At 35.3% G+C, this 24,801-nt stretch overlaps 3 protein-coding genes across 6 annotated transcripts; 2 read left to right on the top strand and 1 right to left on the bottom strand.

The window, feature by feature from the left end:
• Window positions 1-1,220: 1,220 nt before the first annotated feature.
• LOC108782834 (uncharacterized) lies at window positions 1,221-2,463 on the bottom strand. Of its 3 annotated transcripts, none has more exons than XM_018551213.1 (3): window positions 2,350-2,463; window positions 2,190-2,286; window positions 1,221-1,758 (listed from the first exon to the last, which is right to left on the bottom strand). In XM_018551213.1, the coding sequence occupies exons 2-3, from the start codon at window positions 2,284-2,286 to the stop codon at window positions 1,331-1,333; spliced, it is 525 nt and encodes a 174-aa protein (XP_018406715.1). In that variant the 5' UTR covers window positions 2,350-2,463; the 3' UTR covers window positions 1,221-1,330. The 3 variants fall into 3 exon arrangements, with proteins under 3 accessions (XP_018406715.1, XP_018406716.1, XP_018406714.1); XM_018551214.1 differs by having other exon boundaries at window positions 2,354-2,463; XM_018551212.1 differs by having other exon boundaries at window positions 2,190-2,463.
• A 138-nt stretch (window positions 2,464-2,601) lies between these two features.
• Window positions 2,602-9,728, top strand: LOC108782872 (dual specificity mitogen-activated protein kinase kinase 7). Its single transcript, XM_018551261.1, has 8 exons — window positions 2,602-3,044; window positions 4,276-4,769; window positions 5,024-5,203; window positions 5,294-5,428; window positions 5,735-5,982; window positions 7,559-8,344; window positions 8,742-9,041; window positions 9,185-9,728. The coding sequence occupies exons 1-8, from the start codon at window positions 2,846-2,848 to the stop codon at window positions 9,318-9,320; spliced, it is 2,478 nt and encodes an 825-aa protein (XP_018406763.1). The 5' UTR covers window positions 2,602-2,845; the 3' UTR covers window positions 9,321-9,728.
• A 4,590-nt stretch (window positions 9,729-14,318) lies between these two features.
• G9a (histone-lysine N-methyltransferase G9a) lies at window positions 14,319-22,377 on the top strand. 2 transcript variants are annotated; one of them, XM_018551260.1, is made up of 12 exons: window positions 14,319-15,891; window positions 15,969-16,570; window positions 16,647-16,697; window positions 16,869-16,966; window positions 17,396-18,038; window positions 18,392-18,724; window positions 18,818-19,046; window positions 19,189-19,395; window positions 19,663-19,919; window positions 20,090-20,340; window positions 20,945-21,120; window positions 21,819-22,377. In XM_018551260.1, the coding sequence occupies exons 1-12, from the start codon at window positions 14,951-14,953 to the stop codon at window positions 21,982-21,984; spliced, it is 3,954 nt and encodes a 1,317-aa protein (XP_018406762.1). In that variant the 5' UTR covers window positions 14,319-14,950; the 3' UTR covers window positions 21,985-22,377. The 2 variants fall into 2 exon arrangements, with proteins under 2 accessions (XP_018406762.1, XP_018406761.1); XM_018551259.1 differs by having other exon boundaries at window positions 16,647-16,781.
• The last annotated feature ends 2,424 nt before the right edge of the window (window positions 22,378-24,801 follow it).

The following is a 24,801-nucleotide window of genomic DNA, read 5'->3' as shown; positions in this document are numbered from 1 at the left end:
CATTTAAAATTATGATTTAATTTTAATCTATGTTCGGTTATTACAGAAGGGGATTTTGATGCTTTATTAATATCTGAAACATGTTCTTTTAATCTAGTTTTTAATTGTCTCTTAGTTTGTCCAACATAACTAGCATCACAATTGTCACAGGATATCTTATATACTACATTTTGATTGTGTTTATATTCTAAATTATCTTTTCCTCTTTTAATGTAGCTATTTAGTGTGTTCGGAATAGTATATGCTAACTTACACTGGAACATATTGGCGATAGGTTTGAATTTTTCAGACACAGTGTTAATATAAGGAACTGTAAAAAATTTTTTTGAAGTATTGTTCTTATTAGAAATATTATTAATATGGAATTTAATTCTATTGTGAATCGTAGAAAAAATGAAGTATAGAAGATATCCGTTTTGTAAAAATATATTAATATAGCTTCTATTAAATTGTTCTGCTGGAACGCTGGATGACATAATCTTGTGTGTCTTTCCTTGTTATTTTTATTAGGTTTAGGGTCTACGCACAACAGGAGAAATATTAGGAACAGATATTAAATATAAGAATTTTAACCTGTCAGAAAGCGCACATTCCACAGTACACAGTTCTGATAGGTTAAAATTCTTATATTTAATATCTGTTTCTAATATTTCTCCTATTGTGCGCAGACCCTTATCCTTTGATTTTCTATTCCAACGACATTATCCTATTTACTTTTGCAATGATACATGTTCAATTTTGACAGATGCAAATTATCTTATTTTATTACTCCAAATATATTTTATAATAAATTGACGCAGAGGATATTTACACATGGACAAATAACAAATTTTTATTTTATTTTTGACAAGGTATATATGACTTTTATATTTGTATTAGATTTTAATATTTTTGACAGGGTTAATAAGACATTTAATATTTGAATTTTTGAACAATGTTAATTTTTATACTTTTTATCAGGATCAAAGATAAAACACATACAAATATAAATGTTCAAATTTAATGCACTGAATCCGTGATTTTCAACAATATGAAAATTGTATAAAAATAATGTTAATTTAATTTTAAGGAAAATAATTCTATCATTGAAAATGACCTGATCGGAGTCGAAACGTCTAAATTTGTATTAATATATGAATTAAAATAATTCATTAAATTAATTTGGCTCTACGGCCTATTTATATTTTTATATTGTTTTATACATATTGAGCCTTATTATTTTTTATATTAATTAATTTAAGTGTTATTTATATTTTTATTGTGATACTCCTATTGCTTGTAAATTTGTAGAATTAAAAGAATAAATTATTCCTAAAACTACTCATCTGCTTTATTGTTCTGAGATCTTAATAATATTTACAGTGGCCTTTGATATGTTGCCTTCCATTCTTTCCATGAATCTCTGATTCAGTTTATGTACATGTTGACTAAGCATAGATATTTTTAACGCCATGTTCAATAATTTCTGGCTATTTTTGCAGATGTGTTCATAATTGGGACGTGTCAAGACAAAAGCTCTCTCGGCCTCTGTCAGTACATTTATATCGAGAATCTGTCCCTGTCCCTCTGTGCGTAGTTTTTGCTTCGTCAAGTTTCTTCGTTGAACCTTACGATTTCTATACTCCTGTTGCCAGTCCTTTCGTTCCTGTTTGAGTTTGTCTGTATATTCTTTTAGATTAAAAGCTTTAACGTTCTTTACATTGCATTCTTCTTCCTTTTGGTCTGGTCTGTTTCCATTAATTGTAACTTCATTGTCATCTAGAAGATACATTTTGTTTGCCATTATGATATATATAATTTCATATTTTATATGGAATTAATAAATATAAAATATATTTATCTAGAAGACATAACTATAGTTATTAGAGTCTTTTTCTCTTAATAGAATTTTTAATATAGAGATTAACATTAAAATAAAATTATTTTTATAAGAAATAATTATATTTATGAAAATAATATCGTTAATGAATAGGCCTATTCTGATCTTCAATTATTATATTTTTAAATTAAATATTTTAACACGAAAACTTTATTTACTATTACGGCTGCGGTCCATTTGATGCTACGAATGCTTCGAAGCATTTTTTGATTGGATAATTAATATAATTCTTTCTTCTGATTGGTCAGTCAAAAGCTTCGAAGCATTTGTAGCGCCAAGTAGACCGCACTCGTTACTTCGTGAACCTAACCTTGTTGATGATCGCGGGCTATCGAAATCCGCGAGTGGAAAATTGACGATCTGCGTTTATGGATGGTACTTTCAGATACATTAACCGTAGTCATCATCTATCGGGTAATTTGTTATAGCAAAGAATCATTTCTCGTTATATTTACGTCGTATTTACTTACGTACGATATATGACGGAATAATTTTTGATAACTTTTAAACTATTTTAAACGAACTCCAACGAACATCCACGAACACCTAGTGCATCAATTTTAAGACCGTTGTACACAAATCGATATAGAGATGCTCGCCATTGCTTGTCATGCACAGATGTGATCGGCACCGGCGGCATTTTAGTTGATTTAGTTCGCTACTTCCGGAAAGTCCAGGCGGCGCTGAGAATCGTCCCCCCTTTTCTCAGGAGGGGAGTTTGTACCCTCTGCTGCCAAAAAGGGGCAGCGCGTAAAAGAGAGTAGTAAAAGAGTGATGCGAAAATTGATAAATATCAGGCGCATGACGGCGATGTGGCGAACCCGGTGAGCCTGGCCTGACGTTGGTGGTGGAGTGCCTGGAGTTCGGTGTACGTAAAAAAAAAATAAATAAATAAAAAGAAAAAGAAACCAAAACAAACACGTAGCCGCGTTAGGCAGCGCCGAGAAGTCACAGCGTGCGAGCGCGATGTCGAGCACCCTGGAGAAGAAGATCATGAACCTGGAGGAGCGGTTGCGGGCGGAGAACGAGTCACGGGACCGGGACAGACAAGTTAGTGGCGACGTTGGCGGCCCGGGCATCGGTTTGCACTCTTCGTCGTCGTCGTCGTCGTCGTCAGCGGCGGCAGGATCCGTATCCAGCCCCGCGCCCCGCAGACCACGGCAACGTAAGCAATTTGCTCTAAATACGCGCAAACCTCTTCGAGAATCCATTCTGGATCCTCCGCTTCCTGGATCGATACGATCTATCTTCTTTATAATGCGTTTACCATGATTTCGCGCGCGTGTACAGGTTATGTTGACCGTCGGGCTGTTGATTGAACTTTGCTGTTGATTCTGCGAGTGTGACTCGCTTGCTGTTTAATTTATATTTATATTTACCAATGTAGATTAACTGTAATATATTTTGGTTTAATTTAGACTTTATCCTTTTTCAGTACAAAGCTACAAAGCAATAACGAATTCGATTGCTTGCACTAGATTAATGCATAATAAAAGTTATCTATATACATGAGATTAACAAAGTTAAATATAAAAGCATATAAATATTTTTAATGATTACATAATCCAATAATAACATTGTTGCGTTATCTAGTAAAATATAAATGTATTATTTCAATGTCAAATTTGATTGTACATAAGTACTATACCACTGCATTTAGATATTTGATATAAAGCAGATTTTAATAGTATGTACTAATCCAGTGTAGTATAAGTTTCTGGATTTATCATAAATTAAACTGAGATTACATCAGTATATAATGATTTTAATATATACTATATTTAACCAATTGATTTAATCTGTATTAGTAGAAATGGATATTTTTGCTAAATCATATTTAGATTGTAAATCATTTATTATTGTAATTAAATTCTCATCCTGAATCAAAAATTAAAACAATGCTGAAAGTTGCACAGTGTGCAATAAATATTATGATAACTTCTAGGAAAAGATATAATGTTTATAGTGCTCAGTGTTAAATATATAATATATAGTGTTACAATATAGATCAGTACCATATATAATTAAATATAGAACATGTTAACATAATTAAAAATATAAGATTAATAAACTCAATGTTATATAAAAATGTATCTCAAAAAAGCTATTCAATATTATATGAATTTATTAACTAAATCTGTAAGAATTTGATGTTAAATTTTTTAGAGAAATAACAGAAATATTTTTCAATATTGATATTTTAAGATTATTTCTGATTATTAAAACAAATGTAGATTTATTTATACATATATTCTGAATTATAAGGAAGTTATATTGAAAACAAAGGAAAGAGATAATCTCTTTATATAAAAAAAAGTTATATTTAATTATGAGAAAATAGCATAAGGAATGAAAAGAATAATTAACAATATATTAAAATATTATGTATTTCTTAGTTGTTGGAGATATGGGTACTCCGACACGACTCAGAAGACAGCTAGATTTGCCTGTATCGCAGATAACACCGCCAAAGATGCATGATAGTGAAGTCGAGTTAAAACTGCAAGAAATAATGAAGATGAATGGCATCCTGAATATCAATGGCCAAAGGTATCAAACCGATATGAAAGATTTGGAGCATTTGGGTGAACTGGGTAATGGCACCTGTGGACACGTTGTTAAGATGAGGCATAAGCCGAGCGGCGTGATAATCGCTGTGAAGCAGATGCGACGCTCTGGGAATGCGGAAGAGAACAAGAGAATAATCATGGATCTCGACGTTGTGCTCAAGTCGCATGACTGTCCTTACATTGTGCAGTGCTTGGGTTGTTTCATCACCGAATCTGACGTTTGGATTTGCATGGAACTGATGGCAACATGCTTAGACAAATTGTTGAAGCGTAGCAGGCAGGCAATACCAGAAAATTTTTTAGGAAAAGTTACAGTAGCAGTAAGTTTCTTTACCCTTTTATCTATAAGATATTTTGTACCCTGGGTTCCATAATTGCTATCTTCAAAAATCTTAGAAAAATTATAGAGAAGAAAAAGATACATATCCCGAAAAAAGATAATTTTATCATATTTTTTAAGTTAAAATACATTGCATCGATTTTTTTCTTTAAAATTTGAAATGTATTATCTTAAATTATTTTTATAATTTCGAGATTGTTGAAAAGACAATTTTACATTTTTTTTTCTCTGTAGACAGTAAAAGCGTTGTCGTACCTGAAAGAGAAGCATGGCGTAATACATAGAGATGTGAAACCTAGTAATATATTACTTGATGATGCGGGAGGAGTGAAACTTTGCGATTTCGGGATCTCTGGCAGACTGGTCGATAGCAAAGCGAAAACGAGAAGTGCGGGATGTGCGGCATATATGGCTGTAAGTAAATGTATATTGCAATATATAGGAGGATGTTCGACTTTTCTAAATAATAGAATAATTATACATTTTTTATCGTTCTTTATACAGCCTGAAAGGATAGATCCACCAGATCCTACTAAACCAGATTATGACATAAGGGCAGATGTATGGAGTTTGGGCATTACTCTAGTGGAATTAGCTACAGGAGTGTTTCCTTATCGAGACTGCAAGACTGATTTTGAGGTAAAATTTCCGTTGAAAATTAGATTTTTTATTTCTATTATGAGCAGTACTAAACATGCATAATGTATTATGTAATGAAACAAACTATTTTGTATATTAGAAATCAACTTTTTTGTTTTTAATTTAGTACAAAATTTTATTTTTAATAGTTTTCAGTCTCTCTCTCTCTTCATCTCCAGCTTCCCATCTCTTTTTAACTTTCTTTGTATTTCTTGAAAAAAAAAAACTTGAATGATTTCTTCCAATATGATCTATTCAGATACGCGTTGTCTCATACTTATTATTTTATTATTCTACTCATTGTAGGTACTGAGCAGAGTAGTACAAGACGATCCTCCGTCTCTTCCGGCGGATACACTTTTTTCTAAGGAGTTCAGGAGTTTCGTCAGTTGCTGCCTCACAAAGAACTATAAGCACCGGCCAAAGTATCACAAGCTCATGGAACATGCCTTTATTCGTAAATACGACGTTCTACAGAATAACGAGACAAATTCCACCCTAACAAACTCAGGCTGTCAATGGTTCGGCAAAGTCATGCGGCAGTTAGAACCCAGGTGAGAATCAAGATTTGCTAATTGCTATTCGCTGTATGCTTTTCCTAGATTAGACATAATAGTTAAGATGTTTAATATTGTGATAGGAATGATAGGATGACATAATCATTAAGAATGCTAGCGTAACAGCGAAATCGCGTACTTTTTAAACATGGCATGAGATTCCTGACTAATAAAGATACTGATCTCTGGTTTGGTTATCTAGTTTGTCGTCTTGGTAACCAGGTTTAATCGCGTTTTATGAGCGATTTTTTTTTAACTTTATGCACTTAACATATTCACAGTCAGTGAGTTTTGGACCGAAGCGTTTTGTGAATTGGCCTGTCGTTGGATGTTAACGATTGTATAAGATGTCCCGGAATTATGGCGTCTTTGGCTTTTAGCCAGCGGATTCTCTCTTGTTGTTGATTGCGCGTGTCGACTCTTGCAACTGAAGAATGATCAATTTGTGAATTTGTAGAAGAATTTGTCAAAAACAGATGCGATATACTCCCGGAACATCCGGTATATATTTATTTCTGATACAACTTTGCAAAAAAATTGACTTTTACAGTTCTTTCTTTCGAATTAAAAGTTTGCGTGCGTGTTGAATTGTGTTGCAGCCTTGAGCTTGAGGGAGGCAGCGCGGCGTAGCATCCTCTTTCTCCCTCAATCCTTTCTCCTTTCCTACTTCCGCTCCTTCCCGGACAAATTACCTGAAAATTCCCGAAAGAGATTTAAAAAAAGAAAAAAAAGATAAACTATCCTGCTACTCAGGGTATCCAAAAATCTGCCCAATTTTCATTTCGAGTTGTTTGGTTTGTGCACGCGCCTGTTACACACCCCACCTTTCAACCCCTACTCACGGTAAGCATTTTTTATTTATTTTAATATATTTTCGTTTCTTTCTTTTCGCCTATTTTTGTTGCGTTTAGCGTAGCGACTCGCAACTCCGTCGCGATGCACGCATAACTTTTCCCTGTGCACATGCCATTTTTCTTTTCTTTTGTTGCAAATTGATTTCGTAAAATAAATTCTTGATTATTGCAGATCGGGAACGAAATTGTTGCAGCAAAATTAATGTAACCGTGATAAAGAGAATTATGGATCGTATAGAAGATATCGTAATTATAGAAATTTCTATCGTATCATTTACTTCTTTTCTTAATTTTGTCAGTCATATTTTCATAGATCTTAAGATTTCTCATGATTTTGATATAAAGTTTTCTCTGTGAGCAGCTCTTTCCATGATGGACATGATGTGAAAAATTCTGATCTCGCATGAAGACGAAATTTCCTTTAGGAAGTTTTTGGCACGATTTAAAGATGACTTAATAATATCTCTTATAATAAAAAACTTCTGCCATCATCTGCGTTTTGCCTGCTAACAATTAACGATTAACGCTTTGCTCTAACTTTCATTAACTCTTCTAGACTTCTGAGGTTTTTTGCAGAGCCATCACGGTACGATTATGGGATGATGGTGATACATACGCAAAAAATACCGAAAGAATCAAGTCGCACTTTTGTATTGAAGGGAAATCAATCATATTCATAAATCTATCCTTCAGGAAATTTTATTTGAATGACGATTCAGTTCCAGATTGCCAGGATGTCAGCAGCAGCGAATTTCGGGTCATGTGTCCCTGAAGCAGACAGCTCAACTTCGAGCACAGTCTGAAGTGCCAGCCTTCTTAAGGAGCAATATCAATAGCAGCTTCAGAGAACCGACGAATTGTGGCTTTTTGCCATTCCATCAGCGTTCCAACAGCGAAAATGGCGCGAACTACATGCCTTACAGTCCGTACGCTCTTCGTCGGAAGGAGATGGTTCGACCGTTTTCACCACCGATATCTACGGACGCAACGGATCAGCCGGAGCCAAATCTGCCGCCACGACCTTTTTCGCCCTATAGACAGCACGAGCAAAGTATTACCAGGCACGAATACAACTCTTCGAATCGCTGTTCGACAACGAACGGTCAAGGTAGACAGGAGACGATGACAACGACGACGACGACGACGGCGAGACCGTTCTCTCCTTACAGGACTCAGGACTCCAGTTTGGACAGCAATGGTCGACCATATTCCCCATATCGCAGTAGCCGTTACGAGGAGCGGGACGGTGGCAACAAGGCGGATCGATGGCAAGGAGGCGTTTCGAGATCGTTGAGTCCTTTCACCAGAGACTATTCGCCTTGGCGACGGGAGAACGTTGATCCGCCTGGTGTCATTCAGCCACCACCTGCTCTGTATGACAATAGTGGCCGTTACTCACCATTTCTACAGCGACTCGGGCATCCACCGTCACAGCAATCTGCGGCACTTCAAACTTATCCGCAGACACAGAATATTTACGGTAGTCCGATGATCAGCCGCAAGAGGTAATTTGAATATTTATTGGAAGACTTGTGATTTTTTGTGATTTACTTATATCAAAATGTACACACACGATTATCAGAATTATTTTTTAAGACATTGTTATTTAGAACTTAACATTTACCGATGTAAGACGAGTATAAGCTACTTTATATTTTTTATTTCTTTCACTTGCAATGATATTTGTTGATTGACCATATACATATTGAGTGCTCTATATTTATTTTTATATCTTTGTTATATTCTTTTATATGTCTATTATATGTACTATTTAATTTTAATCTAATTATTTCTATTCTTTATTGTATTTTTAATGCAAAAGTTCATTTTACTACACTAAAGTCAACTTTATTTAGTGTAGTAAATATTGTTACTCTTTTTACACCAGGTTATTTTTTATAGATTTCCTTCAGAGCCACCGCCACAGGGATCTCATGGTTCCACTAGTCCACAGTTGTTAATCTCCCGTTTTGCGCATCAGTTAAAACAGGAGTCACCGCCATCGTCATTGGCAATGCCATCGCAGCAGAATGTTGGCTCAAAGGAATCTGCGAAGAAGCGCTTCGCGTCTTATGTACGTCTTAGGCTCGGCAGCGATCGCGCTCCTTCGCCGGAACCACCGCCAAGATTAAGTCGTGGCGAGTCCCCGCTTGCTGTTAGGAGGAATTTAATTGAACAGGCGTCTCCTTCCTTTCCACGAAGGTATGCATCTCCACTTTTCGTTTGTTTTTTGTTTGCTTAGGAGATAACTTCTTATATAATTATGAATTGTAATAATTATTGATTATTTTTTAGTAAAACCAAAAGAGAATATAATGTACATGATAATTTGGGGTTTTTTTAAGGTATGTCTCGCCTTCTCCGCCTCAGCCGCCGCCTAGGAGACTGTCGGAAAGCAATTCCGTGCCTGGTAGCCCGCAACACGTGCGAGCTCGTCTGCGTTACACACCTGAACCTCAGAGGAGACCTCCGCCACCATAACCCACCGCTACAATCATTAAGCCTTATTATTCCTTGTTGGTGCCATATGTGACTACGGATACTCGGACGACGATCACGTGCACCACGTAGCAGCGAAGTGCATCGTTATCCGACAATGGTTGCACGCACAGAGCGAGTCACAGAACGTGTAGACGTAGACGTATACGTTCCGGACATTGTAAACTAAAAGAAAAACATACAGAGAAAACAGAGAAGCGTGTCCTTAATATTCGAGCCGCCGCGAACTCGGAGTTGTGCACGAGTCGAAGACTTGTACGGGAACGTCGATTTAGCGTGCGAAACGGCTGAAAACGCTGGAAAATATGTATTTCATCTTGATTTGATATTCTTACGCATTTGGATTCGCGGACGCTTCGAACGTGAGAATTGCCTTGCCTTAAGATATACGAGAACTTATACTAGTTAGTATAAATATTTCAGATCTCTGAAAGATTTTCGAGTATTTCAGATTTCTGATCGAAGAATATTTTCTGAATTTCTTATTGATGTTAGGACTTAGGGAAGAGTGAAACGTCTTTTTCGAGTTTAGAACGCTTCACACGCTAAAGTCGTAAACGTAAACTTCTGCACGGTCGAGTAGCCTTTAGCTAAATCACGTCGACCGTCTTGGTTTGATTGATCCTGACGTGCGAATAATTGGAATGAATTTTTTTTACAAGATGGAAAAAAAAATAAAAAATGCACGGATTAATACTTAAAAAAAAAAACATTAAATATTCACTACAAGTTCTCGCCGAATTCTTTTGCCTCGACTGTTCTTCTAAATAGAGGAAGCATTCAATTAAGAGGGATTATTAGGATTAATATTATAACCGAGAGAGCGTAATCGGCGCTCCGAAGCCCGTGTGTACACACGTTTTACACGTATGTGAGGGGATCGTTTGCACGACTTTTCTTCGCCGCCGCGAGATGCGAATCGATCTACCTTCAATAATCCTTTTCTCGATGTGTATTTGTAGATAATACGCAATGAGAAATATGATGCTCAACTTTTTATATCGTTTGCGTATTTAAAAAGAAAGTACAGCGACGGAAAAGTGCGGCATTAATCGCGATGTACTGCGATGTTTTTTCTACATCAGCCTCGACACACACACACACACACAAACATACATACGTATTTATGTACATGTGTATATATAAATATATATACGCGCACACGTGTGTAAATATTTATAATATAAATATATACAAGAAAAGTATGTGGTATATATATGGCATTATGCCGCACGTGAAAAATGCGTAAACCGTTCCTATCGCTTTTCGTTTACGCTTCATTCTATCAGTCTTTGAGAATTTTGTCAAGGGGAGGAGAAACAGAACATAAACGCAACGAAATTCGCTCTCTTCTTTGGGATGGCCTTGCGGTACCTCTGCGACTCGAATTGCAGTCTCACGGTGACTTCTTTTCCACGTTTTACTATTAATATTAATGACTGTTATTAAAGCAACGTTAAATACGAGACCAAGTCGTAAGTTCACGTCGAGTGTGCCCAGTACCGATAGTCCAACCGGGAGGGATATTATCGGCCACACTTGATTTTTCTTTGCATAACGGAAAAGGCGGAAAAATAATAAAAAATAAAGCACAATAATGTCGCAGTAGCACGTCTCGTAGAGTCCACGGAGGATGAATTATATTACTCAATCAGCAGAGAGCGTGCAAGGCGTCATCTCCATACACATATATATTATATATATATATACACATACCCACACATACCACATATACACTACACATATACATGGTTTTAGAATGTTGTAATTATTATTTTTAATTAACATTTAATCTCTAACTACGTTCAAGTCTACACTCGTAATCACCCTTTGTCATTTATTTGACAAAAGGATCTGTTGCAATGTAAATAAACTTATATTTATACGAGTTATTGTGTCTCTCCTCATTTCTCCACTTTAGGTCCCGTTCTCCAAACGCATTGAGAGTACATCAATATAGTATTTAGGTTATGCTGTTTCATTTTCAATTGAATCAAAATTCTATTCGTTGTTTAGAATAATAAAAATAATTTTATGCAAGTCACTCAAGCAGGCGTCTTTACCGATTGCGATGAATATATATGGAATCTTTGACTTCGGCATTTTCATTTATATATCAATTAGAAGATACAGCGAATAATATTGAAAAAAAATAGAAATTTTTCTCAATTTAATTTATTAATCAATCATATATATCATTATGTATACTTGTAATTGTTACTGTGCAAATAATTATGACTTAGTTTAATTTTTGTGTCAAAACGTTCAGTTTAAATCTTAAAATATAAGGAACGTACGTATTTTTTAGATTAATTTTCTTTTTGCGAGTATATAATTACCATCGTGTACGTTTGTATCCTTTTATTAATATCTTGAAAAATATTAAGTCTTTTCGTGAGATGTGAAAAAATAAATTTTTTTTAAATTAAATTTTTAACGATTGCAAAACAATTATTATTGTGTGCTACGCTCTATAAATTATCACTGGCACAGGTAAGAATTTACCATGACCTACTTTAATTCTTATCAACAAAATTAAATTCCTTTCTTTTAAAAAGAAATTAGAGTAATAAAAATATATAATATATAGAAGAGAATACAGAGAAAGAGATTCAGAAATATTATATCATATGGTTCTATTTAAAAAATTATTATAAAATTATAGCTGATATAATTCCTATTATAACTTAATTCATGGAATAAATCCGTTGGTTCTATTTTTGTCATACATTATGTAATCTATTATATAATAATATATCATAGATTTAATATATGTATTATATATTATACAACACTACAATATAATTATAATTTTAAAGCATTTTTTATAATAACGCTACGATACACACATATATATGAAATAACTTTTAAATTAAATCTTTTGTCTCATTTAATATTATTTTACGTTCAACATATGTAACAGTGTATCAATCTTTGCCAAGTCATTCCCTTCATTTTATCGATACAATTCCTTTCGAGGAAAGCGTAGTAGATTAACTCTGATCGCTCGAATGATATTCTTTTCTTCGTCCTTCAATATATATACAATATATGAAGAGCATTCCTATGCGACAGCGCCGGGTATTCAGTTCGGAGCGTATATATTTTTATCGTATCATGCCACGTAATCTCTAAGCAGGTCTTTTTTTGCTGACGGCTCATGCGCATTGAGGCGCCGATGAATTTTCCAGCTTTATGCTCCGCCATGTTAAGATTTGCATGTTAATTTTTATTCTCCCGCAAGAGAACCGATCGAACTTCGTGTCAGCCATTCCATGGTCGAACTTTATAACGTCATCACATTATGTGGACTTAATTATGTGCGCGACTTATTATTATCGATAATGCGGATATATCCCCCTAGATATACAGTAAAAAAGTCATCGCTCGACTAAACGTTGAGAAGACAACAATGAGCGAAATATGTCTTCGAGTTGAAAACATTATAAGCCTCTTATCTTTTTAACTGAACTTTGCGCATTTTCTCTCGCGATTCACTTAAGTTTAGTTATGAAAAGGACAGGGCTATTGATATGTAAAAAATATCTCTATTTACACGCAGTGAATAGTGATCACGGACAGTACAAATAAATTTTTTTGATCTCGGATGATCTCTTGAAGCTAGGAACTTGAATTTTTTGAAAATACACATTTTCGTAATCTATTCATCTTTCGTGGAATAAAGAATAATATTGTAGGACGGTTAATTAATTCAATCGCTCAGATATGATGAGTAATGATTTTATTTACGAGCGAAATCGGTTGGTTCACAATATAGGACTCCCGTTATTCAATAACTCGTCGCATCCATTTTTGTCTGGATCGTATTGACTTATGACACGAAGATAGAGAGAGAAAGAGAAAGAGGAAAAAGATTTATTCCGCCGGAGTTAATTATGAACGCACATTTACTTCCCAGCAAACACCAATGTTACATATGTAACTGTTATAGTTACATATGTAACTATTATCTGTTTATAGAAACTATCTATAATATACAGTTTTATGTACTGTTTTTACTCAACATATATAACTATAATATATATATATATATATAAACACATAAGTTAAATATTCTTATTGTTGAGTGGGAAATTACAACTAAACATGTACTTAGTGGCGCTATGTAACTTGGTGTTTGCTGAATTTTTACCTACTTCGTATAAGTATAGGATTATAATACCTTGCCACGTGAATTTAGAAATTTTCCAGAACACGTGTATATAAATATGTGTATAAATCTCAGGCCTGTTCCAGCCTGTTCTTTTTATGTAGTTGAACTTCTTCCACAGTTTTCATCCTTCCTCTTTTTCTTTTCACTTTGAAGAGAAAAAGAGAAAAGAGATGAAATCGTACCAGTTTAGCTAAAAAGAATATATATCTTGTATATATTGAATAACCTCTATAGAAATCAACCCTAGATCTCGAATGGAGAAATAGAGGCAAAACATATTAACCAATTGGTGGAATAGTTGAAACGTGATTTATTCATTATCTTTCTCCGATCTCGGAGTAAGAACTTGTAGCATCGTGGACGCGCAACTGTGTTTCCTGCGTGTTTCTCGTATACGCATTAAGGCATTATAACGATCTCACGTGTATGTACAGTAGTAGCTAAACGAAGTGATCTATACACGGGCATCGCTATAATAATAATGGCCATGCTGTCTCTTCCCTCTTTCCTCATATTGTTCTCGAAGATCGTTCCTCTCGAGAAACCATATGAATTAAGATTGAATGAAACATCGTTGAAGGTTAATTTAACCTGACGCCGCGCGGCACGATAGTGTGCAGCGTAAGATCGAGGAAAGAAGACAATTCCGTCGCCGCGTCGTCCCTGAACAATCAATATGGCTTCTAGCCGTTGCTCACTCTCGGAGCAGCCAGTGCGGCCATCTTTCTCTTTCTTTCCCTCTTACCGCGTTCTTATGCGGATAACTTCAGCGCGGTTGGCTCGGGCCACTCCGGCCACTTCGCGCGGCTTCGGGATCGTCGTCGATCCGATTAGTCGAGCGGCCTCGGCTCGGGAATTCTCGACTTGCCGCTCATCGCATCACTGAGCTGAGAACAATTCAGAACAGCTCGAAACACAGCGAGAGCTTAGTCGATGGAAGCAACGAGACACGCGTATAGTAAGAACGTCTTTCATTAGTTTCATTCTGCAGGGCACAGTGAGTGAAAGTGTGAGAGAGAAAAAGAGAGAACGAGAGGGCAGGGAAGGGGGAAGTGCGGCGTCCCGCCATCGGAGAGAGATCGATGGATCCGCGTCGTCGATAAGCGTCGTCGATAAGCGCATCGGGGTGAGATTGATTGCCGCGCCGGAAAGCGGTGCGTTGGTGTCGGGCAGGTAGATAGAATGAAGGGCGGAAGGAAATAGGTTGAAAAAGGGAGTTGGGCAAAAAAAAAAAAGGAGTGGATCTTCGCGAAAGAAGAGAGGAAGTGAAAGGAAGAAAGGGATAATTCGAAAGAGTATGTGCTGGTAATCGGAGAGCATAGCAGCATATAGATGGTAAGATGAGGTACATCTACGGAGATGCGCGCCGTCGCTCCTTGCAGCAGATCTGCTGCTCGAGCTCGTAGCAATAGTAAATAGCTAACCGCACGCACCAGGCATGGCCGCCGTAGCGGAGGGCGACAACGAGCTCGTCGCCGCGACGCCCGAAGGGTGTCAGACGCCACCGTTGACGGAGACTGGCGGTACCAACGGAAAGGAGGGGGACATGGCCGCCTCCGACGACAAAGTTGTCGACGACGATGACCACATTAACGAGATCCTCGAGGGGATGACAAACGAGTTTAATAAGGGTGTAAGTCCGACGAAAAATAATGACAGTGGTAAACTGGAAACGGAGCAGACTGTGACGCCGTTGCTGTCGAAGGTCATTGATGAAACGTCCAAGGGGGAAAGAGAACTTGATGGTGAGGACAGTGAGGAAGCTGCTAAAAATTTAGAGAACATAGTCACTTCTCAGACTCCAGAGGAGAATCATAATGGTGAGGAGGAGAGTTTGACGAACAAGCAGGACGTCAAGAAGGACAAGGCCAGGATCGTTTTAACATTCAGGACATTTGATTTGAAAACAGATTATGGCAGAAAGACTAAGATATCTAGTTGTTCCTCTAATCTCGCTTTAGTTCCTAATGAGTTAGCTTGCAATGACATTGATGTTTTAGTAAAGATAGAGAATTCTGATGAAGTAGAAGGGCCCCAAGCTGAGGAGTCTCAGGCAGAAGAATCCCAAGCCGAAGAATCCCAAGCCGAAGAGTCTCAATTGGAGGAATCCCAATCAGAGAAGTTACAAGCAGAGGAAGCAAAGAAGGAATCTACAAAGGCAATAGAATCAAAAACTATGAATGAGGATAAAGTGGAAAAAAGTATACAAGAGAAACAAAATAGCGATACACAAATTCCTATCCTGAATAAACCTAAAACCATAGAGAATGATGCTGAAAACAGCAGCAATAAGGCATTCACAGAAGAGACTGTGCAACAAGAAACCATACTAGTTACCAGAAAGAGAAGAATTGGACGACCAAGATTACGAGCACTTAGGTTTTTTGTTTTTTCTTTCTTTTTTTGTTGAATATTTAGATGTGTGCAATTTGTAAACTTGTTTCCTTCATTTTCAGTGAGTCAGTCCCTCAGGATGAGGAACCCCCTGGTCCTAAGCGTTCTGCTAGAAGGTTATGTAAAGAGTCGGTAAAGAGCACTGTACTTGAAAGTGCCATGGCACGTAAGGAAAAATCCAATTATACAGAGGAGTTCAAGAAAAAAAGGTATAATAGACCAGGTCGACCTAAGAAAATTATTCCGGGTAAAGAACAGGTAAAGCAGGCACATACGAAGCTCTCAGATGTTCGTCAGGATGTGGAAACGTCACTAACATCTGACGGCATTAGCACCACTGAGAATACGATGTTAGAATTCTCACACAGTACCACATTATCGGAAAATAGTGTGAACGACAGTGTCTTGGAAGACTCGCAGAAGTTCTCGTCTGACTTTGAAGAAATGCCGAAGCTATCACCGATGACAAAGAGTTCAGAATCACATACCAAGTTGAGCAATTCCATCAATAGTCCTAGCAGCGACGACATACCTTTGGCAGATATTCAGAAACCTTTCTTAAAGCCTGCCACTCAATCTACCGTTCGACCCAAGAGAGATAGAGGACGTCCTCGTGGAAGCACTCAAGCAGCGCGAAAGATAGCTAAGGCAGATCTGTACGAAGGTGATGTAATATCGGCATAAATAGTTATTTTCTAATGAACAGCAATTGTAATAAAAATTAATAAATTATCTTGCAGATGGTTCTCCATCCGTTGCAGAAGCAGGAAAAAATAACGATTATCCTGAAGGTAAAGCTTTAGTTTTTAACACGAAACTTAATGGATATAAGAGGGCGAATGAAAATAAATTTGAATGGAAAGTTTGCCATGGAGGTATATTATTTTACATATTTTTCTAATCTGTTTTGTTATAAATATAAAGTAATACTTTATTAATGTTTTATGTCAACTTTATTATAGAAATACCGGTCAAACGAACTCGTCGAAGTATGGTGCCAAGCCCGAGTCCCGCCGAAGGACAAGCATCAAAGCCAGAATCGACAGCGATTATGAGTGAAGTGAGTATCATCATCTGTAACATTCACTTTGATGTTGCACCAATTCAGGATTATAAAATTTAACTTTTGTACATGTATATATATATATATATATATGTGTGAAAAGGTTTATTAATATATTTATTTAAATAATTGTTTTAGGCTGATATTTATAGTCAGTCCTCATGTTTAACCGCTTTAAGTACAGTCTTAAGATAGCATGAACCGAATCGCGGAGTTTATTAACATCTTGCATAAGATAGGCTTAAAATAAAAACTAGCTGTGAATATTAGCTATAAATCAACCCTCATTTGATCGGTATATCTTAATAAATACTATTAACCTCTATGCCTGTAAATTGTTTTTCTATTTAATAGGAAGATAATGTTTATAACATAAATATTTGAATAGGAATAATAATGTTAGTTTCTTGTTTTTATCCATTTTAGACATATGTGCAATCCATGCTGTGTCTATGTCAAATACGATCTCAGTTATACGTGACGATAACTGGTTCCGGAGGACCACTTTACTGTACTGCTATCGATTCGATTGACAACCGGGTAGTAGGCTGTTGCAATGAGGTGGACACCAACGATGTGGCGATGCGGCGGCCGAGCACACGCGTGCCTTTCATTATTCTCTGCCGTATGCACAAGGAACGACTGCTTCGTCACAATTGTTGTCCTTCTTGCGGCATGTTCTGTTCACAAGGCAGATTTGTACAGTGTACCAATGGTCACCAGTACCATCGCGAATGTGAGATATATCCGAATAAGAAAGGTGTCTGTCCACACTGTGGCAGTGAGACAGCAGCTTATGATGTGATGGTGACAATGAATGGCATGAGGCGACCGGTTTTTATTCCTACGCGTAAAAAATTTTCAAAGTTGCCATCTGCAAAGATGAGCTTACCTGGGAAAGGTGACAACACGAAGTTAGCTGAGCGTCCGCCCAGTCCGTTGATCAAACCCGATGTTATCAAGATACCCGAACCGTCGATTAATTCTGAGAGACCAGAACGTTACACCATTATGAGTCTCTACACATGTGTGAAGAATGGGGATCTTGAAAAATTGGTGAATGTATTAGGTAAGTGAAAACTTGGTGAGAAATGTAAGAATTTAAATCTGTCAATAATTAACTTTATGAAGTTGAAAATTTCTAAATCATAAATATATTTTTTACATTTTTTTCTGTTTTATATCTTTTCATCTTAAATCTCCTGTTAAATAATTGTTTTGTGATCAGAAATAAGCTAAGTTTACATTTATTATTTGAAGTTCTCTGATTCAGATTATGTAATTTATTAATATATTATTATATAATATATTAATAGTACTATATTAATTATGTTAAAATGAGCAATATTTTTAGCGAATGATGAACGTGTTATTTACTTCAATAGCTTAATTATCCATTATATATACAATTTATTTTTCCAGCATGTGGTTATAATGCAAATCACACATTCCGGGATTATGCTCACCGAACCGGTCTACACATAGCGGCAGATAAAGGCCATTTGTCATGTGTACACGTTCTGGTTCAAGCTGGTGCTCAAGTAGATGTAATGGATAGGAACCAATTGACACCACTAATGCTAGCCGCGAGTAAGGGTAATGCCGCTGTGGTGAAATACCTAGTCAGGATAGGTGCCGATGTGACATTAAAGGGTGAGGACGGTATGACCGCTTTGCACATGGCTGCCAAATCCGGTCACTTAGAAGTCTGCCAAATCATTCTAACTGAGTGTAAAGTACCGAGAACATTAGTAGGTAATGTGTATTGTGTTCATCATTAATTATGAATAATTTGTTCTTTGTTTGTTAGATTTAATTTTTTACGTTCTCTGACATTTTTATTTGCAGATTCTGTTGATGATGGAGGTTGGACAAGTTTAATCTGGGCGTGCGAGTTTTGCCACGCAGATGTCGCACGATATTTGTTGGACAAAAAGTGCGATCCGCTTATCCGAGATGCTGAGCAGAATATAGCGTTGCATTGGAGTGCCTTCAGTGGCAGTTCCGAGATTACGGAGATGCTTCTTAACGAGGGTTGCGATGTGAACGCTGTTAACGTTCACGGTGATACCCCTTTGTATGTTTCGCATCAATTACTTTTAATTATCATATTACGTGCGAACACGGCAGAAACATTTATTACGATAATAGCCATTTTGAACAAATTAAATTTTTAATATAATTTTTTCTATTTATAAAACAATATATATATTTTTTAGACATATAGCAGCTAGACAAGATCAATACGCGGTCAGTGTTCTGTTGCTAGCGCGTGGTGCTAAAATAGGAGAAGTAAACGCTGTCGGTGAAACCGCTGTAAATTGTTGCTCTTCGGATGGTGATACTATGGCCGCTTTAAGATTAAATGCGAAAGTCAACGAACTTGCCGAGCATATGTGGGAAAGAACGGTTAAGATATTGACAAAGTAAGTATAGAATTTTATTGAACGTAATTATCAATCATGATAAATAAATATATGAATTATTAATTAAATATATGAATAATAATTGCTGTAATTTTATAAAAATTGAATTGTCTTAACGATTATCGAGTTATATATATTAAGATCTTTATTATGCAATTTTTTGAGAAATATTGTTATAACACTAAAAATTGTATGTAGGTATGATAAGTAAAAAAATAGTTTGATCCTCTCTTTTACAATAATTTTCTTTTATTTGTTTTTTTACAGTGACATTTCACGCGGAAAGGAAACAAATCCTATACAATGTGTCAATGGATATGATTCCGAGGACAAGCCAACAGATTTTCTGTATATAACGGAGAATTGTTTCACGAGCAATATCAATGTGGATCGTACAATTACGTCATTGCAATCATGTCGATGTGAGGATAACTGCAGTTCTGAAAAGTGCTTGTGCGGAAATATAAGTCTGCGATGTTGGTATGATGAAGAGGGAAAACTCATACCAGAATTTAATTATGCAGGTATCTATTTAAATGTCAACAGTAAAAAAATTTTGATTTGTAAAAACAAGGAAGTTTTATAATAATTATAAATACATTAATAAATACACTAAATTAGTAACAGAGAAATTCATTATATGAAAATAATTTTAATAAGATATTAACATCTTAACAAATAATATTTATTATAGATCCACCAATGCTGTTTGAATGTAATCCTGCTTGCGACTGCAACCGCATTACATGTAACAATCGAGTTATTCAACATGGACTGACGCAACGATTTCAATTATTCCGCACGAGGGGCAAGGGTTGGGGTCTTCGAACTCTCCGACATATTCCTAAAGGCACCTATGTTTGCGAATATGTTGGAGAGATAATCTCAGATTCCGAAGCTGACCATCGTGAAGATGATTCTTACTTGTTTGATTTGGACAACAGAGTAAGTTACATACTTATAGTTTTTACTTTGGTTTATAGAAGCAAAATAGTTTTGCATTTACTGCTTTCTGCATATTTTCGTAATTTTTTTTACTATTTTTACTATTTTGGACAAATACTATTTTTACTATTTTGGACTATTTTTAATATTTGGACAATTACAATAGTTTAGAACTAAAATATTGCGTTAACTCACGTTGTTTATTCACCGCAATATTTGAATTTTCTCGTCCAAAACATGCAATATCATGATTTATTATTTGATTACCTTTATTCTTCAATTCTATGTTTCTGTTTCTTTGTCATAAAATGAATATTTTACTTAAAATTCTCTGTAGCAAGGAATTTCACAAAATTGAATCTTTTGTTTGATAAGGCAGCTACTCTGTCAAACTATCCGATCATTTTTTGTAATCCTTTAAATTTAAATACATATATAATTTAAGATGTAAAAATTGTTTATTATTCTATAAGAAGATTTTGGACATACCTTTTTGGAAAATCGTTATAATTGTTTCTCATTTGTGTTGTACAGCTTATTACATATATAAGCTATATAAGCTATTTTATTCTAGATTGTGGATAAAAGAATTATTTGTGCACAGGACGGAGAAACATATTGTATAGACGCAAGACGTTATGGGAATATTGCTCGGTTCATTAATCATTCGTGCGCGCCGAATCTGTTGCCGGTACGAGTATTCGTCGAACATCAGGATCTCCATTTTCCAAGGATAGCATTCTTCGCTAATCGCGACATCGAGGCAGATGAAGAGCTCGGGTATGTTAAAAAGAGCGGTTGAAGTCAATGAAACGTCGAAAATCACTGAGACACTCTCATTGAGCCTTTAAACTAACAAGAATACATGGTTGCACAGCATTTTCTGTTAATAAATTGCTTAACATTGGTTTTTGTTTAATCAACAACATGGCACATAGCCGTAATTTTTTTTTACCTTTGTTACTTCATATTTTTTCGTCTCTTAATTCTGTGTCGTGATCCAAATATATACTTTGATACTAAAATGATCCACTTCTATTTACCTTTTGTTTAATGTAGAATGACCAAATGTTACTTTTATCCAATAAAGATGTTTAGTATAATAGTGTTTAAATAATCCTTGTAATCTTTCAATAGATTGTACTCTGTATGTCATTTGCTCTTTCATTTTTTGTATTATTTATTTTTTTAAAAAGCTAAAACAATTATAAGAAATTATGTTTTTATTTTAAAAGTTCGAGATTTTTCTCTTTATTATGTTTTTTTTTTAAAAGTTCGAGATTTTTCTCTTTATTTAATGCGTTTCTGACGAATACATACAATTTATCGTACGCGTTTCTGATACTGACGCACGACGGATTAAGGTGATGGTATTTTTAAGAATATTCACATATCTCTCACAATCTCATCTCGTTTTTTACGTCACGCTCTTTTGCTAACCTCGCACAATAGACCAATATGGATCTGTTTGCCCTTAGCTTCGATTACGGCGAGAAATTCTGGATAATAAAATGCAAGTCCTTCACATGTACCTGCGGTGCCGAAAACTGCCGTTACTCTGAGAAGACTATACAAGTTACACTGGATAACTACCGGAGAAAGATACAGCAGGAGGAAATGTTGGCAGCTCAAACTTCTTCGTAACCTTAATGCGATTTAGCTTAATTCTTTAGATGTTTATGCGCAATTTTTCGTGAACATGACGATGACAATGACGGCAGATTGTCTCATCAATCATTGTTAGTTTTCTGCGTCATTTCACCGCGATATTGATTGCCGCAATCTGCGTGGAATCGTAAAAGTACAAATGCAAAACGGTGGTGGGATGATAAGCGTTCGATTAGGTTCTTTCACTGATGTTTCCTTACGCTGTATATACTAATCGGCTTCGCAGTGGTCATGTTCGGTTGCGTTACTGTTTTTGTTGAACATCCGAACTCGTTGAGATGAAACAGCCGGTCTATCAAGATTGTTATTACTCGTTTTCTAAGTATTAATAAATTTTAATAGTGATTTGATGAAAAGATTAACGACTTGTAAGAATGTGTATATTAAAAAAGAAAAAATTATAATGCTAATCAAAAATATTTTACGATATACATATATATATATAATTTTTATGAACAAGTATTTTTTTGGAAGAGCCCCATTTTCTTTGGCAGACCGGTGGTTAATAACAATTTGTATTTTATAATGAACTTTTTATTTGATTTCAAGAACTTATGGAGGATGTAATAATTGTTATACGTTTTGCAAGACATGAGGCAGATATCTGTCACATTCTCTCTTAATTCAAATCGAATTTAAAGGAGATTTCAACATTATTTCTCGTCCAAATTTTCTTTCAATCTTGCTCATTGTCTCCTATTTTTGTCGATCTTTGCGAGGATATCAATGACTACGAGAAAGTGCCACGTCGATCTTTTTTTGTTCCTCCCCTTTTTTTAGCGAGATAATGTGCATAATATATACATACATATATATATATATATATTTGACAATTATTAGTCAGTTTGTATGTTTGAGGTGTGAAGGTAGTAAATTGTATGTTGAAAATATTGTTACGCGGCCCTATTGGGACGGAGTATGTGATTGAGGGACAGATAGGTATGTTATACCATCGTTCTTAATTGAATTGATGGAATGATCGTAGCCGCGTGTTCGTGTGTTCCTTATTATTAAAGCATCACGCTATTTTATTCCAATCAGTCGCTCGTATCTCGGAGTAAAACTTTTTAACGTTGGATTCACTATAAGTAATGTAATATATAAGAATACACCTTTTTGTACAAACGCTCGACTTTTTATATAATAAAAGTTGTAGTCCTTTTTAACACGACTTCTCTTTTTGTACCAATCTAATGAAAATGAATGAGAGAGGAAAAAATATAAAAGAAATTTGAAATTTATAGAGTTGAATTTTTTGAATCTTTTAATATTTCTAATATCTTTTATATAAAATAAATTTTTTGTAGTAAAAAGAAATCTTAAATTTATTTCCGTTGATCCCAATCTTCCAATGTTCTCTGGTCTAAAGAAAGTTGAACATGATCTAAGAGACGGCGTTAAAATAAAATGTGTTTTCCTAGAGCTCAAGAGTTGCATGAGTAACAAAAACTATTTTTTTACTTATATAATAATCATATTACACACATATTAAAGAATTAATAAGATTATTTATTCTTATTGGATTATTTATTAAGTTTATTATTATTTACTATTTACTCCCTTATTGAACGATAGATTATCAAGACAAAAAGCAATCAAAATAGTCAAAAATTGACAGCATTCAACTCAGAGGATTATTATATATGCTATTCTGATATGTCTAGACCTCTAAAGTTTTGTTTCTGTATTAAACAGCTACATGAGAAAACTTGTGGATTATTATACATATAAGTGTTTTTACATCTACTAATTTTTTACAATTATTAAAATATTTTAAATATAATTATATATATGTAATGTCTTATTTTTTTTTAATACAAAGAAAATAATAATAACACATGTTGAGACCAGAAAAAGAAATCTACGGAATGGAATATAATGTGCAAATTTTAATTATATTTGACTTGCAAAATTATACCTCGAATCAGGCATGACACGCTTAAAAGAGCATCGAAAAGAAAAAAAAAAGATAGTAAAATAATAACTTCCTTTTTACACTTTTATTTTTCGGCTACATTTGTTTTGTTCATTTAGTTCATTGTTGAATTATATTTATTTGAAAACGAATACAAAACAGAACATAATACAAGAAATAAACTTCATAAAATAGAAGAAATCTTTTTGCTTTTAATATAAGAGAAGGAATAAGTAAGATTGAGGTTTTTTTTGCTTAATTCTATAACAGAGTAGTTTATTAAAGATGTTGAACCTTCATTATATGGCATGTGAGATAAAAGGTTCATGGTTACCACTGTTCTATTATCATAATAATAAAAGCAGCCCCATGATTTCGATTTATTTCAATTCATCTTCTACTGAAAATCATTTACGTTTAAAACAAATTTCTTATTTCTCGGTAAAAATTAATTGTGATTTCGAACATTTAATCGACACAATCAAATAAAAAATTTATATATTAATATCTATTGCGTAAGTGTTTCCGCATCCATTCAGCGAATAGTAAAAAGAAATAAAAAATAACGTTTGGGAGAAAAGAGAATTTTTTTTTTTTTTTTTTTCAACAGAGTGAAGTGACGCACATATACCGGGAACGGCGGGCAACGGCACGCCTGCGCAGTGATCGGTCCGCGGGCAGCGGCGCGCCGGCCGCTGATTGGTCAGCGCGCGCGCGCTGGCTCGAAATTCAAGTCGAGTCGCGGCAGTTAGTGTAGCGACCGTGGAGCGAGCGCGCTTAAAGGCGCGACGCCGTGTAGCCGCGTAGAATTAACGTAGGTACCTTTTTTTCACCCGTACGAACGTGCAGCGCACAGGCACGCGCGCGCGCGTCCGCGG

The sequence above is a fragment of the Cyphomyrmex costatus genome, unplaced genomic scaffold (genome assembly GCF_001594065.2).
Source record: "Cyphomyrmex costatus isolate MS0001 unplaced genomic scaffold, Ccosl1.0 scaffold135, whole genome shotgun sequence".
Lineage (NCBI taxonomy): Eukaryota > Metazoa > Arthropoda > Insecta > Hymenoptera > Formicidae > Cyphomyrmex > Cyphomyrmex costatus.
This window is presented reverse-complemented; position numbering and strand designations above follow the sequence as displayed.